General features: G+C 39.2%; 2 protein-coding genes across 5 annotated transcripts in view; one reads left to right on the top strand and one right to left on the bottom strand.

Annotated features, from left to right (window-relative positions):
- Positions 1–217: 217 nt before the first annotated feature.
- Positions 218–7,136, bottom strand: sumf1 (sulfatase modifying factor 1). The gene is made up of 9 exons (XM_040028845.1): positions 6,718–7,136; positions 5,940–6,113; positions 5,759–5,833; positions 3,508–3,590; positions 3,228–3,350; positions 2,813–2,927; positions 1,517–1,630; positions 1,365–1,424; positions 218–797 (listed from the first exon to the last, which is right to left on the bottom strand). Exons 1-9 carry the CDS (start codon positions 7,006–7,008, stop codon positions 696–698), a joined length of 1,137 nt encoding a protein of 378 aa, XP_039884779.1. The 5' UTR covers positions 7,009–7,136; the 3' UTR covers positions 218–695.
- Positions 7,137–7,480: 344 nt separating this feature from the next.
- The window catches only part of LOC120731701 (inositol 1,4,5-trisphosphate receptor type 1), a 76,271-nt gene continuing 67,072 nt past the window's right edge, over positions 7,481–16,679 (top strand). For 3 of the 4 annotated variants that reach the window (XM_040028836.1, XM_040028835.1, XM_040028837.1), the window contains exons 1-3: positions 7,482–7,667; positions 8,505–8,617; positions 11,227–11,297. In XM_040028836.1, coding sequence (XP_039884770.1) covers positions 8,526–8,617; positions 11,227–11,297 — 163 coding nt within the window. In that variant the 5' untranslated portion in view covers positions 7,482–7,667; positions 8,505–8,525. Of the gene's footprint in view, positions 7,668–8,504; positions 8,618–11,226; positions 11,298–16,679 lie in introns of all 4 variants that reach the window. The other variant, XM_040028834.1, reaches the window with a different exon arrangement.

Genomic DNA, 16,679 nt, shown 5'->3' with positions numbered 1-16,679 from the left:
GCTTTAGATTAACAGTGTTAGTGGTTGATGACACATGCTGTATTTAGGCTCTGACTCTCATGTCTTAATAAATGGTACTGTAAGCTCTCAGTTCCACAGATAGACGTGAATGTGTGCTGCCCTCTGGTGGATGCTACATATTAAAACTAATCATGTTTAATATGGCTGTTTATCAAAGCTTTTACTTTCAGTACATAACTAATACAACACAATTATTTTTTTAAAGAGGAAAATACTGCTTTATTACAACAACTTTATAATGGAAATGTATGAAACAGTGCTTTTGAGCAAAAAAAGTACAATTTTCTACAATGATTTTACAGCAAAGTCATTTTCTGTACATTAAGATTTACTTTCCGCACAACCAGCTTTCAGCTGATAATGGCAACAAGAAAAAAAACACACTAATCTGTTCCAGTGAAAGGTACAGTAACTTGAATTATTAATATTTTCCCACCAGTGCTCAAAGGTGGCCAGAGAAAGCTTTTCCATTCATTTCTTATGAAAACATCTGAAAAACTATAAAAAGTGAGAATACTGTGAACATATATCATAGTAGAGAAGATTTACTGTCCATCATATTCAGATGTTTGGCAATGAGATCACAGTAAAAGGTTGCATGTCCTTCCTGCATAGTCAACAACGGGTTTAGGCAGCAGCTTCAGTAAAAGTGTTTTTAAGACAAGCAGGTGAGATTATCGTTTCTCCTGAGAAACACAGCGGAAACCAAGATTAGAAGCTGAGCTGTCCGGTGTATTTTGGCTTCTTGCCGCACAGCGATACCTGTAACAGTAAGACTGAAAAAGGGGGGGAACGGGGGGGGGGGGGGGGGTACTGTGAATGAACTGAATAATGTCAGTAACAGACACTGCTTTGTGATATTTTACTGTTTGATAGTCAAGACTACTGATATTAATCTTGTAGACAGCCTGCTTATGCACAGTCTCCAATCACTGACCTCTCGGGTCCCTCACACGTGTAACTATAATGTGAAACAAGAAGAAAACTGTGGCCAGTCAACATGTGACAAGGCAGTCACTAGCATCAAAAGCCCCATGTACCAGAAAGGAAAGAATGAATACATCTATCCCTTTGTTATCCCACAGGTGGAGAGTAACAGAGAGCAGAGAGCTACCCTACTTCCTCTTAGAAATGCTAATATCAGTTGTCTGGATTCAGTGTTTCCAACAATAACATGGTTTCTCCAACAGCCAGAACCGTTTTACTTTCACTGATCACTTTATTCCAAAAAATCCCACAAAATCCCAGTGAGTGGGGCCCTTGGTATATTTAACAAATAAATAATTAACCACTTTTAAATTTCAGATTTAAAAACTGGATGTTTAACATAATTTTTTTCATACCCTGTGGCACATGTATGACCCTCCCTTCTTCACTTTATCTTTGCCTGAGGGAGGCCCCGTCTGAAAGAGAGCAATGGTAGATAATAATTACAGAAAAAGAAAAAATAAACACCCATGACAATAACAAAAGCCTGAATGTAATCTGTCATTACTGGGTTGCGTTGCGGGTCCGTGGTGTGATGCACAGTCCACCAGTCTGCTGTCCATTCCCATGCATTCCCCACCATGTCGTACAGACCAAAAGCATTGGGAGGAAAAGACATCACCTGTAGGGTATAAGGGCACTACTGTCACTTTACTGCAATGTTTTTAAAAATACATTATTGTTAATATTATCATTTCTAATTTCTAAATTCTACACTAAGTCTAAAAGTAGTCTAATCTATCTATCTAAAGGATATTTAAGCCCTGTGGCTTGAAGAACTATTGTGCATGAATATTTGTGTCTTTCAATGGTACACACAGTATATTATGGTAATTAGAACACACTAATACTACAGTATTATTTGGCCTGTTAGTGCTGCTGACAAACTGATATCCTTAATCACAGTGAGAAAATAAAATGAATAAATACATAAGTAATAAAGGTTTTAGGTTTTAAATGCAAAAAACGGGTCATTTTAGCCCTTTGCCAAGTAGTTTCTAGGAAACATGATGACACTATAATATCTGATATAGAGAAGAATCTTTAAACTTATTTTGGTTGCTTAACTCCTCCCAGTATAGAAGGAGTTTGTAGACAAAGGAACAAACACAGAGATTTTCTTTTATAGTAAGATACTGTTCATTGTTGTTAAAATAACTTGCAAAAAAGATGACTGCAGAAAATTGTTTATTTACACATGCACAGATTTTTAAGTTACGTAAACAAAAAAAAAGTGTCAAGTTAGTGAAGCTGAGGGTTGACTTTACAGGTTTGATGGGTTCAGTGACATTCTTGGAAAAAAGACTGGGCATTTACATGGTAGATGGAAACTGAAAAGCTTTGTTATCTTAATGCAGAAAGCAGAATGTTGAAACACAAGTCAAACCTCCAAACCCACTGGACAACTAAAGGGATTTCTTAACTGAGCTCAAGTTCCCCTATTACTTCAACATCAGTGACTGCCTTTTACCCTAACAAGGTGACATAATGCAGATTAGAATATCATTTTACAGCAACACCGTAAACTCTTAAAGGTTTCACACAGAAATCGGATATTCAGGATTCATACTAGAATTGGAACTATGAAGTTGCCTCTGTTAAGAAAGATTGGATTTATGTTGTCTTTTTGTAATCTATGTAATCTCTCAAGGCTGCAAGCTTCTTTTGTGACTTCATCGAGCTTTGGAATGCGTTATGTCTAGTATTTTCCTGGGCCAAACTTTTTCTGACTAAACCTGAAATATGAGATCCCTCAACACACCCATAATTATGGAATTTCTTCATTCTTGCTTGTGTCTCTTACCGGTGAAGTTTTGATATACCCATCTTCTCCAGAGTTGTGTGTGGGGAAGTCTCCCTGCCAGAGGTTAGCAAAGTGTTGTCCTTTTGGGTTCAACTTGTTTCCCCATGGATAAAGTCTAAATGTAGGCGTGGTATACCAGGAAAGTAATCTGAGACATATTTCATGTAGGAAATGCACATCTCCAAACATCTTTCACAGAAAAGTTCCTTTTGCATTTGTGCTTATAAATCTTCTGTTCACTTTGGTCATACATTGTCATTATTTACATTTTTGAATGTACATTTCAGACTAGAGGTTTGTTAGTATTTCCCCCTCTTATAAACTGTGTGTTAAGCAACTGTAACAAAGCAGTTTCCCTACATGGATCAATAATGTGTTTTCTGATTATGATGTTGATCATTAGTTAACATCTTACCTGTCTTTCAGGCCACCCCTGCAGGCATACTCCCACTCTGCTTCTGTAGGGAGTCTCTTGTTAGCCCAGGAGCAGTAGGCAACAGCATCTATCCACGAGACATGCAAAACAGGATGATGGAGCCTAAAAAACACAGATTTAAAGTAATTTACTGAGCTCTTATCAGCTTTTCATAAATAAAAGAAGAGTGAAGGTTTGATGCTTGATAGGTGTTTTATATAAATGTGGAGCGTATTATTGAAAACTTTACGAAGTTTTTAGTAAAAGAGAGTTTTTCTACCTGTCTGTGATGTTGGAGTCTGGGCCCTCAGGGTGCCTCCAGGAGGTTCCTTTGACTGGAAGCCACCAAGGGGCAGCGGCCACCTAACAACAAATGGTAGTAACAGTTGTTACTGACCGCATTATGCTTTTCACACTTTCTTTTCTGTTTTTCTCTTGCAAAGCCCACTGATGTGCAACCCCTCAAACAACAGGCCATTTTCAACACTCTTAAACAGTTGTAGTATAAATCATCACGTCCAGCTAAAGACAAAAAACGTGCTCTCTGAAGGTGCAGGTTAAAACTAAAATGTAATTATTTAAATGAATAAAACATACTGTGCTGCATTTATAACATGCGATCACTGTCAAAAGCTGCCTTATTTATTTTAATATTATTTGACTGGAGCAGCTTACAGTTCCCAAGAACAACATTTGTCATGATGCTGATATTGATGCTGTGCTGCTAATTTTTAATATATCTGAAATGTTTAATGTAAATATGTGAGATATATTATATTAAAGTGGTCATTTATACATTTATGACTTTATTTTAGGTTCAGATAGCTATAGAGACACATGCATGTGCACAATAATTGTTGTTAAGACCCACCTTTTAGCACATCCCAGCACACCCACTCACTTCACCAGATGCACCTTGTTTAGTTCTCTCACCTTTGATTGGGTGTGGTGCTTGTCCTTAATTGCACTCACCTGTCACATTATATAAGGACTGCATTCACTTTTGGCTCACTCTTTTATAATAAAATATGTGTAACTTTAATAACAGCATCACACTTTTAGAATAAAGAACTTTGTTGCCAAATTGCAACAAATGTATAACTTTCAAACTGGGACTCTTTGGGAAATAATTAGCAGTAATTAGTGAAGTTATTGTGCCATATGGGTAAATGTGTGGAAGCCTCTAGGTTTGAGGGTCATACAGAAGACTTCTATAGGTAAACCTGTCAAGCTGTAGGTATTTAATGAACACACAGTGAAAACTAGAAACATCAGGAAGCACCAAACACCAATCTCTTGGAAATGTTCCATCCAAAACCACAAAAACTATCTTTAGCACGCTCCAAAGTTCATAGACTCATGTTGCTGCTGAAGTGTGGTAAAAATCTTCAGTCCTGTGTGCATAAAAATAAAAAAAAAATACTGGAAGCTGCCAGTGCTGCCCCTCCACCTCCTAGTAAATACACCTAAAACATCAACTTAAAATTTCTACATTTCTTCTTTATCAAGTTACTGCATTTACAGACTTGTGTATTCACGCCACCTGCCTGCCCACCTGGCAGGGTGACGACAGTACCCCCATCAACCTTTTACAGCTGACAGGTAAAAACTGTTTAAGGTGACTTTCTGTGAAGGAGGTGCTTTGAGGCTTCTTCCTATTTGGCATGATATTTTTATTTTTTATTTTTGCAAAACACAAGACTGTAGGTGAAACTGTCACATGCCGAAGAACTGGATTATCAAGCCTCTGGGCGTTTGATAAACAAATTAGCCACATTTCATCATGCAGCAAGCTAACATTAGGGTTTTCCATCTGTTGTGGGGACCCTGACATCAAAAATAAAGCCGATCCACTGTGTCCTCAGATTCAGAGCATGCATAAAGACTCCTGTGTTTCCTCTTTTGCTGCCAAAAACAGAAAATTTGGCGTGCTTTTCTTGTGACTGGGACATTTTAGAGTGAGAGAAGTGGCTCAAGAAAGGGTGGACTGCTCATACCTTTGTTTGAGGGCATATAAAATAGCCACAAGGTGGGCATGATGAAAATGTGATATAGAGAACTCAAAGGAGAAAAGCACGGGGTTCAAATGAGACCTTTGACCTAGCTCAGCATCAGTGTTGTTTGTGGGAGAGAAAAACTCCCTTTGGGAACTTTAGCTACATGTACTTAAATGAACAAAAAAGCTTCTTACACATAAACATTTACAGACATCTAAACACAGCATGAAAGCCTGTGAGGTTACATTTATTACAACACTTTATATTTACTGTTGTCTACTAAACATAGTGTGTGAACTTGGACCTCTAGTCCTGCAAGCTACGAATATCTATGTGTAAGCAATAAATAGTTTGTTAGATCATTGCATAAGTGCAAACTAATGTAGAGTGCATCTTTGACTGTGTGCTCGTTTTGTGCAGTGAAATGGAAAGAATGACATGTAGCCTGCACATGTCTTCCTTCAAAGCTACAACTGATGTAGCAGGTAAAAAGTGAGCTGCACAGGTAAGTCGCCTGCTCAGTGGTACACTTACTGCTTGAGTGACTTGGCTTTTCACTGGCTCACTCAAAAGTCCCTCAAAAACAAACGAGTCTCCAAATTTCTCTGCCTAAAAATCAGAAAAGACACAGATTTTATGGGCAAAAAAACAACACCAGGATAATGAAAACCACTCACAGAAAAATATGGTTTAATTTTTAAATATTTTTTAAAACCTCAGTCACATATCCTGTCGCAAGGACGAAGCTCTGAAACTGTTGGTTAGTGACTTCATGGATGTCTATGTTGAAGGAGTCCACATACACCACTCTCTGGGGGCCCTCACCGTCTGGGGGGATGCCTGGGTTGTCTGTTCCCATCAGGAACTCCCCTCCAGAAATCTGCACCATCTGCACGGAACAAGTACATTTTTTATTTACATATGCAAACAAACTGTGCTAGAAACTGGAATGTAGATTCAGGATTAATAACTCTTATGAGCTACAAGATCATAACAACCAATAAAGAACACAATAAAACAATGAAGATCTATAATATATCTAGTAAAAATCTAAGTTATTAGCCAGCTATAAATAATAGAAATACTAGTAGAAATAAAAAAAAAAAAATGACACCAGAGTGCCACAAATGTGCAGTCTTAAGAGGGTAACTTACAGGAAACAAAGGCTAGGCTGTCAAACTTCCTGCTTCTGCATTCAAGTCATATTTACAGCACATGGTGTTATGGTTTATTTAAACACACAACTAAAATTAGCACATATGTGGACACAATTTTGCAACCCCTGGTTTTGGTGTTAATCGACAGATCTGTGTTGCAGCTGATTGGCTACAAGGCCTTGCTTATGCATGGGAACCTCAGGAGGCCTAATAGTTCCAAGAACGATTAGATTCGACTTTGGTAACAACTTTATGACATTTTGCACGCATAACCTTATCTCCACACTCTCACAAAATAGCGGTGGTTTTTTTTCTGTAACAGGAGTCGCAACATACCGGACTTTGTGTTTCCCGCTCATTGTCCTGCACCTGATTCGTCCTGTCATTTGCGTCTTTTGAGTATTTGACATCAGGATCTGTGGAAGCTGCTTTACCCTCATCCTCGTCCAAGGGATCCACAGTTGGAGCGTCTCTAGTCAGCTTATCACAACCGCAGCCCGCCGCTCTTTCCGGGCCTGGAGGTTCTGCGCTACATGAACTCTGAAGACACAACACTTTGCTCACACATCCAAATATGAACAATAGGGTGAAATAACGCAACATTTTGATGGTTTGTTTCCAAGGCATAGCTCAGGGTCCATGCATGATGTTGACACTGTTGCTTCCGTAAAGTCACGTGGTCAGTCAGCTGGCTACAGTGTAACAAAACGTAACCCTTTCCTTCCCGAAGTGAATGTTTGCTGTGGACTAAACTCTGTTAATCCACAAAAACACTGCAAATTCTGATCACGGCTCGCAAATACAGCTACATCCGGGGGTGTATGATGATATTAATACAATCGCTTATCTGAAATACACTTCAATGACATTCGCCCAAAATCACACAGATTTTTGACCTTTCTGTTTTGTTTTGTTTTTTTACATAAAAATAGACTTCTTCGTATAAATCTGGGCAGCGCAGTAGCAGGAGTGATAACCCAGCTCAGATTTTCTTAGCGGTAGGATGGGGCGACGTGGACATCATTTCCCAGCTATCAACACTACGGCCGCTTGAGAAGAAGAAGTGGAAGTGAGCCAGGCAGTTTAACCAGCCAGTGCCTGCCTGCCTCAGTGAGCACAAGCTGCGGGAGCACTGAGAGGCGCGGAAAGGTGTCCGAGCTGTCAAAAAACTGGATTATTACAGTCGCTGACGCCTGGATGTCATCCCCCGGCCCGGAGGAGAGGAGAACCGCAGTCATGTTGTCTTAGCTGGCCCAGAGACAGCTAAATACCCGAGCACAGCCGAGGTAAAGTTGAGAGCTTAACTTGAGCAGTTTGCCATCATCCTCCTTTCATATGTCTATCTTCTCGCAGCGGAAAGGGGGGGAAAGGATTTAGTTCTCCTTAAATGGTTAAAAAAAACTCAGAGCTCAAAAGCGGCGCTTTTTAGTGAATAATATTTTTGTTAAAGAGAAGCCCAACAAGATTGTATCACGGTCGGGTGGATCTTACACCGACAATGATTTCGGGCTGCTGTGAAGCAATGTGATAGTGAGCCGCGATTACAATGCTAAGGCTGGATGTGCTTTCTCAAGTTTCGCTGGCGCTTCGGTGCTTAGATGAAGAAGATCCGAGCTTTTGCTGTGTGATCGTTGATCGTTTGGTCGGGCTTGCAACAGACGGCGGTCGGAAAGCCACCAGAATAACTTGTTATGGGGCTTTATCGACCTCAGTGAGAGGCAGTGCTTAAAAAAAGAAAAACACACAGGCAGATAACCTGAGTGGAGGGGACCTGCATTGCTCTCTATCAGCTTTCAGTGGCCATGACCTGTTGCAGGTGCATAAACCTTGCTGGCAGCTGCAGCTCCTAAACATGTAAGGCGCAGCACAACACCAGCGGGGCTACAGTAACATCTAATAGACATTTTCTCTTCCTCTCTATGCAAATCCTTGCAGCCTGACAGTTGTGTTTAGTGTAGTCTCCACCTGCAAGGGAACCCGCTCTCTCAAAACTGCTTCTAACTTGGAACTATTAATTTGCATATGGATACTGAATAAATGCATGATGGTATGTGTCCATGACAGGCATGTTATATTAAATGATCTAATAATATCCGTATTTTCTCCCAATTTCTCTTATACAGGTGCTCCCTTGTGTGCCAAACATGTCGGACAAAATGTCCAGTTTCCTACACATTGGGGACATCTGCTCCCTGTATGCAGAGGGATCAACCAATGGTTTCATCAGCACCCTAGGGTATGTCCCTGTGCCTGTGTGGAGGGCCCACTTCACACTTTTCTTAAAAAATGCTGCTCAGTCATGATACTGAGCCAGCAGTTTTTGGAAGGGAGGAAATCACACTTGTAGTAGCAACTGTTAACCATTTTGATGACAAAGTCGAGAACAAGCACATTTCTTCCCTTTAGTCCGATGCCCGTGTATGCACGTGTTTTCTTACACGCAGCGACAGGGTCATCATTTGGTCTCAGAATGGGATTAAGTAGTGAATGTAATTTGTTGCAACAAATGCAAAAAACATGCAGATAATGCTAAAGTTTGGGGCAGGCCTGGGTTGGAAGGGTAGAGTTTGAAGACAATAAACGGTCTGGTGGTACTGTTGGAAAGCCACTCATTTGCCCACTCAGTCACAGCATTAATGTATCGTTTTCCTCCATCAATTGTCCTTACTTGTAAAATGCATATTTTTTATATGGTCTATCTGTTGGGATTACTTACACTGGCTTACTGCTTGAAATACTGGCCTTAGGATATGACAGAAATATCACAAGCGCAGTAAGATTCAGTTGTGCTGCTTTTAACCTCTCCCCTTTGTTCTGAATCTAAACAAAGCAACAAGAGAAAGTTTGCATTAATGTTTTTGCTGGTATAAACCATCAGGAAATCACAAGACGGTAAACCATGGCATTAGCATTAGTAATGGTATTAGGGCTATCTACTCAGTGTCCTGGACCTCCCCTCCTGGCTCATGAAAAATGGAATGACCTACAGCGAAGACTGAGTCACTATAGAGACACTGTGGCCTTTCTGGAGTTCATGTGCTTCCCACATAGACACACACACGCACGCACATGCTAGCACATGTATTTAGAAAATTGTCATGACGGTTTTGGCCAGAAGCCATCCTCTCCACGCATAAACACCAACTCAGCAGCAGATCAACTGCCCTTAAAGTAAGACACCATACTGAGAAAATTCTGTACACATTAACTCTTTTTCTTCACTCAAATAGCAGTCCAAGTCAACAGCTGCAGAGGGGAGGGGGTTATATGAGCAAATGAAAGGCTACATTTTTCTTTTTCTTTTTTTTGGGGGGGGGGAAATGCTGCTGTGTGCATTGAGTATTTAGCAGGACCCGTCCTGTTTGTGCAGAGGTGTAACTATTAAACTTGTGTTAATAACTGACCACTGTGAAAGCGAAGTTGCGTAAAGCATGCTCATGTGACACCCCCCCGCCCCAAAATACAGTAAGGAGTTTTGATGCCAGATTAACTTCAGCAGAGCTTAGCGTTGATTCAGTAAGACTCCACTGAAGGGCCGCAACACCGTGTTTCCAAAAGATACTCCCTCATTTGGTGTTTTGACAATACTGGTGTTGAAAACTGACTAACATGTTGATCCAAAGGCTAATTCTCATAGTAAATTAGGTTTAGATCTGGTAACTGCAAAGGTCAGCGCATGTGATTCATGTTATTTTCAGCATCAACTTTGTGTTGATTTGCAGTTAGTGTTCCTTCTAAGGGGTCAGGGAGATTAGAGCTTCCACAGTATAGTGGAGCAGTTGAATGCCCTCACTTTAGAGGTGAAAAAGTCAGAGTTTTTCCTTTAATTTGTCACTCTGCTGTTATTTGTCTTAACACGCATGGGTATGTTCGCCCTTTGTAGTCGGTCTTGTTCCCCGAGATGTGCAGGCTGATGGAACAGTGAGGTCTGTTTGGGCAACTTCAGAAGCCTGAAAGTGGATGTGGGATTTGGCCTGTGTCCAGACAAGTGTTATTCTAAGCCAGTGAAAGCTAAATTTGTCACCAGAAATTCCTGTCTGGCCACCGGTCATTTAATCCAGAATATTTCCTTATTTTGTGGAAGGGGAGGCTAAAACATGCTGCAACTATGTAAAGATCCCAGATAATTCATGAAACAAAGGTAGAGTTTTTGCACACACTTTTGTTGGAAATACTTTTTTGCCTGAGTCTCTGTTTAGCACACACACAGTAAGCTTAAACACAAACCCACAGGAATGATGAATTACAGTGACTCTGATATCCAAGAACAATGGCAATCTTAGTACATCTGCAGAAATGTTGACCAGTTATGCTGAGTTGTAGTTCTGAAAATGTGGTGTTGATCAATTTGACTGTCTCAGTATTATGAACCCTTTGTTCCTCCTGTCCTTTTAAATGTTCCGATCATTGCTGTCCTATAAAATTATTAATCAAACACACTCAACTGATGCAGTGTTTTTGAAATTAGCTTGCAACTGGCACATTTTCTTTTTAAATTAAGCAGTGTTTAAATATTTTTTGTACCAATTGATTTATTGTGAGCTCTAAAAATATCATAAACATCAAAATGGTCTAATTGCAGATAATAAAATTTTTGTTAAAATGGTCCAAACTTCATAAGCATTTAGCTCACTATAATAGAAGAATAAGAAAATGATTACATGTTTATTTGAGTCTTGTTTAAAAAAAAAAAAAAAAAAAAACAACTTTAAAGGTGAACTTAACTATTCCTCATTGCTCCTGTGGTTGTTATGCTCGGGGCTTTGCCAGGTTTGTCATGGTAACTTGGGATATGATCTTATTATATGTATAGCGCTTACATGTGTCATGTGTCCGTATTTACAGCCTGGTGGATGACCGCTGCGTCATCCAGCCTGATGCTGGGGACCTCAACAACCCGCCGAAGAAGTTCAGAGGTAAGAGGAGCAAATGAATCTCCCCTCTTCCTTGTGACACTCCTCCTCATAGCACTAACTGCTATCTGTTTATACTGTGAAGCGTGTAAGACCTGCTGCTGAATGTGTTATGCTGTGTTTCTTTGGTGACAGCCACAATATCTCAGCCTCCTGGACTTCAAACAGGCGTGTGTGTGTGTGTGTGTGTGTGTGTGTGTGTGTGTGTGTGTGTGTGTGTGTGTGTGTGTGTGTGTGTGTGTGTGTGTGTGTGTGTGTGTGTGTGTGTGTGTGTGTGTGTGTGTGTGTGTGTGTGTGTGTTTATTAGCTGTGTACCCTAGCTTGCACAGGTCTGTGGAGGTAGAGGCAGATGGAGAGAGTCATCTCTTCTGCTGATTTGTTGAAAAAAAAAAAAGCACCCACTTGAGAATCTGTTTTCTAAATAAAAATCCTTCAGCTGTGTCTTTGGGTGAATTTGCTATTATTAGTTCTCATACAGGAAGTAGAACTCGTGACCTACAGTTCTCAGGCTAGAGGTTTATGTCCCTTGGGGAGAGCTGGCTAAACATTGTACACAGAATATGATTGAAGGCCTGAGCAGTCACAGGCACTGGTACACATTTATAAGAAACGTGCACTTTAGCTTGCTGCTGCTGGATGACACTTAAAGAAAATGTAATACAGCTAGACCGTTGGTAGAGCTTCAACCGCATATTCAGATTTTCATTTTAATTTAAGTTTTTTGAAAGAGAGAAATGTAGTCGTCCTTGGTTCTTTGTTTTCCTTGGCAATTCAAAGTAATTGTATCGGCCATTTCTATAAAAGCCTACGAAAGAGAGTAATTACAGCCTTTCAGAATTGTACGTTTTGAGCACATAAGACATATGAGTACTTATCCATTTGAATTATTTTATTTGTCTTTTAGTTCTTTACTTTCCCATTAGTATATAATACAGATGCATTTGCAGGTGTGAGAATAGGGCTAAACACTGTCTTGGGGATCATAAAACATCTAAATAACACATTCATTAAACTGAATAGCTGTGTAATTATAGTCAGATCTACCTGTTCTTTAGCAATGGAGCAGTGATACCGATAAGTCTATTAACTTACAAAGTGGCAACGTTTGACATGTTTTCTTCCTGGGCTTGATTTCAACTATTGTGTTGCTTTTAGTCTTAATGACTGTACTGTGCAAAATTCTTGAGTCAGCCCTCCTTTCATTATGTTTTGTTTCCAAGAAGCCAGGCTTGCAATTTTTTAAAATTCTTGAGCAATAGTTCTCCAGGCTTTCCGAACGTCTTTCAATGTTTTTCTTTGGAAATTGGCAGTTTATTACACTTCAGCTCCATTCAGTAATCTGGCAGATACTGAGCATAGTTTTCTTCTGCACAGTGTTAATCAATATCATATTGGCCTTCAACTTCCAAGATTGTTACTTTTTCACATTTTAGTTTGGGTTTTACATGATTTAACTTATTATTTATTTTTGTATATGAACTGTTTATATGTGTGTGAGTGTTTATGTATGTATTACTGATAGGAGTTCTTGTTTGTTTAAATGTCTTTCATTATATAAGTGACCTTCCTAACCTTTTTTTCTTTCGGTTTCTTACACCACTTAACACTAACCAAGGATAAAAAGACACCTAGGGATGAAGTATTGCTGTGTCTACACATAACAGACAATTTAGCAAATAACCAATTTGAAATTGTATCTTCAGGCATTTTTTATTTTTATTTTTTTAGCAGCCTGTCGCAAAAATACATTATTTGTTCACTTTTTGTCAGTTCAATCTATGAAAAATACTAAATATAACGCAGTATGACACACATAAAACTGTATATCTGTTCCAACAAGGTGATGTCTTGCCTTGTTGTACAGTATGTCCTTAAAAACATTTATGAAACTGGACAAATAGAGGACAAAAGAAGAAGTGGCAGGCCTAATGATGTGTAGGAGGTCAGGAGAGACATACGACATTGATCATCTACAGTCGTGTGTAAAACATCATGGAGGCTCTGTCGTGGTTTGGATCTTGTCAAAACTGCTGGAATTATGAATACAGAAAGGAGAGGTCAGATTTTGTTCCACCATACAAGCACCACGTAGAAGGACTCTGAATGGCAGAAGCTTTATTTTATTTAGGACTGCAATGATCCCAAGCACCGGCTGTTTATACTACTAACAGATGAGTGTGGAATATTAAGTAGCGAGAAATTTTAATGACTGGACTTATTGCACAGGTGGCATCCTATCATGCTACTACTCTGGAAATTACTGAGCGTGACCCACTCTTTCATGTTTGTTTGAAAAAGCAGTCTGCATGCATAGGTGCTTGATTTTATAAACCTGTGGCCATGGAAGTGATTGAAACACCTAAGTCAATGATTGAATGAGTTAGTGAATACTTTTGGCAATATAGAGTAGAATATAGACCTTTTGTGTCTAACTGGAGTTAGTAACTCATTCACTGTGTCAGCTTGATCAGAAGAGGCCTTAATGCCAGTGAGAGAGGATTCTGGGTGTCTGCTAGAGGGGAAAAAGGTGTTATTAATGGATGTGGACAAAGCCACCTGGAGAAGGTTCCAGTAAAACCATACATAGCAAATTCCTTAAAGGTTAGTTTACTCAAAATGTAGAGTACTACTTAACCTGTACAAATATTATAATCCTTTTGGTTCTGGTAGAGTTTAAAATGTGACAAAGTAACTCTGTGATAACAGCAATGATATAATGGACTTGGAGCCTGTAAAATTTAAAATAGCAACCCTATGACATTTCTTGGATCCTAAGCGAAGGTATGCAAATAAGCAGACATGTCCTTATACAGGCAGGTAGGATGCAATGAAAAGAAGCCTGGACGATGTAAAATGGAGTAAACATCAGGGTGTCTCAGGCCTGCGCATTTCAAGTTTGACCATAATAATCTGTTTGAAATTTTATAGCTTCATTAAAGTGCAGTTCCTGTAGTACCTCTGTGAAATGACCCTGGGTCTTTTGGCTTCAGAATGTTGTGAATGGTTTCGCAGAGACATCTTTAACTAGTCTGTTTCTGTAAGGAGCCAAATAGGAAAGAGGTAGTGTACTTACTTATCTGCTATAACGTGTGCAATATATGTCCCATTAATGGTATAGCATATACTGTAAAGAGAAAAGAAATGGAGCGTTTCACAGCAGAGACTTTAAGATGTCAAAAGAAGAAAAGGCGGCGGTGTTTTTAAACACCGTTAACAATGGCTCTGTTGTATGAAAGTGTCCCTTTTAAGTCAATGTGACAGTGAACCAGGATTAAAAGGAAACTACAAGTACATGGAAGATGTTCATCGTTCATTTTATTATTGACACATTTATCTTTTAGCTGTGACATATGCATGAAGCACGAGCTATGTGGTGAAAATTTACTTTTCAACCATGGTGGGGAAAACCAATCGTAAAACTTAAAAATCTGACAGCTGCCAAACTCATGTATGTGTTCACAATACGTGCTTTCATTGTTTGCCCCCCCCACCCCCAAAACTATGAGGAGTTGCACAGCTGGAAAGAGACCCAGTTGTGCAGTGATAATCCCACTAAGTGGACACCATAAGAGCAATAAGGCCAGACGAGCCATGTCCAGTCTGTGATACGGTCACCGCTGAGGTATGCTTAACATTTCCTCCTAATGTAAACATGAGCACTCTCCACACAATTTATACTCCCACTCGTGAAGCCTTTGTCCATAGGCTTAGACATCAGCCTTTTCTTTGCATTTCACCTTTACAGTATTTCAGATACCTTTACACACATGCTACACACACACTGAGCGACATCCACACACATCTAAGGCAGAGACTGCTTTGTGTTTCGTTCTAGTCACTGTGATTTAAGGCTCTCTTGCACAAACAGTCAGATCAGTTGCTTTCATCAAAGTTACTACATGTGGAGGAAAGCTGCGTTATTCAAAAATGCCCTCCTCTTTAAAATCTGTTGCAACTTTCACTTTTAGCTGTTGCAAAACCTTCAGAACTGTCACTTTTTCTACGAGTTGAAACTGAAAATGCATATTTAAGACTGACAAAGTATGTAAAGGCCCTTATCTAAATCATTGATGGTGAAAACTTGACCTACTGGCAGATACTTTCAATCAACGAGTGTCTGTAGAAACCTTGTCTTTCTAGCTGACTTAGGCAGCCTGTATTTAGCTACTTACTCTGTTGACATATTAGGAGTCATTTGGATCAGTTTAACAGCTGTTTCTTTTATATTTTATACACCTGCCATTGCATTTAAATGTTGTCAGCAATGTGGTTATATGGATGGCAGTTAGCATTTTGTAGATTTGGAGCCAAGAGTATAAATCTTGACGTTCCACCCCATTTTTATTTATTTATTTTAGACCTTTTTTTTCAGCACTTTAATTAATAAAATACTTTGGTTTCCACCCAAAACCCCCATGTAATGATAGTGCGTTGACATGACAACTAATGTACTAAACATACAATACATTTTATTTACTGTATATAGGCACTTGACAAAAGAAATTTAAGAGACAGGGACTCTCTACATGTAAACATGGCACACTTTAGCTTTGTCACTCTGGGACTGTCATCATCACACTGGCCTTTATTTCTCCTAAGAGCCAAAGCTGCCTCTTGACTCGACTTGTATTAACCAATCAGACCTCTTGGCACTTCATGTAATAAACAGCTGAAATCTGAGACGTGTGTACAGTCTCTGGTGAGTGAGACTCTGACCTAAAATTTTGTTTTGAGCTGTGGGTATTCATAACACTCTTCTCTTTGTAGCTTTGAATAGACCTTTGTGTACCACTCTAAAAAAAGTCTATAATAAGCCCCATAGTGTGCATTTGCATTTATCTTTGTTGTAAAGAGAATGTGTAAAACACTGTATAACAATAACAGAATGGTCATAGTTCGTATGAAAGATATTCATTAAATACTTGATAAATATAATTTCTCAGTCAAACTATCTTTTATTTCTTTTCTTTTTTTCTGAATTTTTAATAGATTTGGTTTATTTGCCTGTTTATGAACATGGTAAAATGATGCTTGTCAGTTTGATGTGTGACATAGTGGGTGCGCATTGCTTTTTTTTTTTTTTATTTATTTATTTTTTTTTACCACATCTATTCTGGGTTGTAGTCTAAAGTGCTTTGAGAAGTGAGACTAGAAAAGTGCTATATAATTGCTGGTCTTTTTCTAGAATAGTGTTAATTATAAAGCTCTGGTGTGAGAAACCTGAAACAAACACTAGAAAGGACTCCATTAACAAAACAGGTCTCTGAACAAGTGATTTTTTTTTTTTGCTTGCTTGTTGTACTCTGACATTTTCACTGCTTAACTAGTAGCATGTGAAGGCCATTACACTGGGCAGCGTCTTCTTGTGCTGGCTTCAGATGTTGC

Source organism: Simochromis diagramma, unplaced genomic scaffold, assembly GCF_900408965.1.
Source record: "Simochromis diagramma unplaced genomic scaffold, fSimDia1.1 OVJJ01000483.1, whole genome shotgun sequence".
In the NCBI taxonomy this organism is placed as follows: domain Eukaryota; kingdom Metazoa; phylum Chordata; class Actinopteri; order Cichliformes; family Cichlidae; genus Simochromis; species Simochromis diagramma.
The sequence above is the reverse complement of the archived record's forward strand: the minus strand, read 5'-3'. Positions and strand labels throughout refer to the sequence as shown.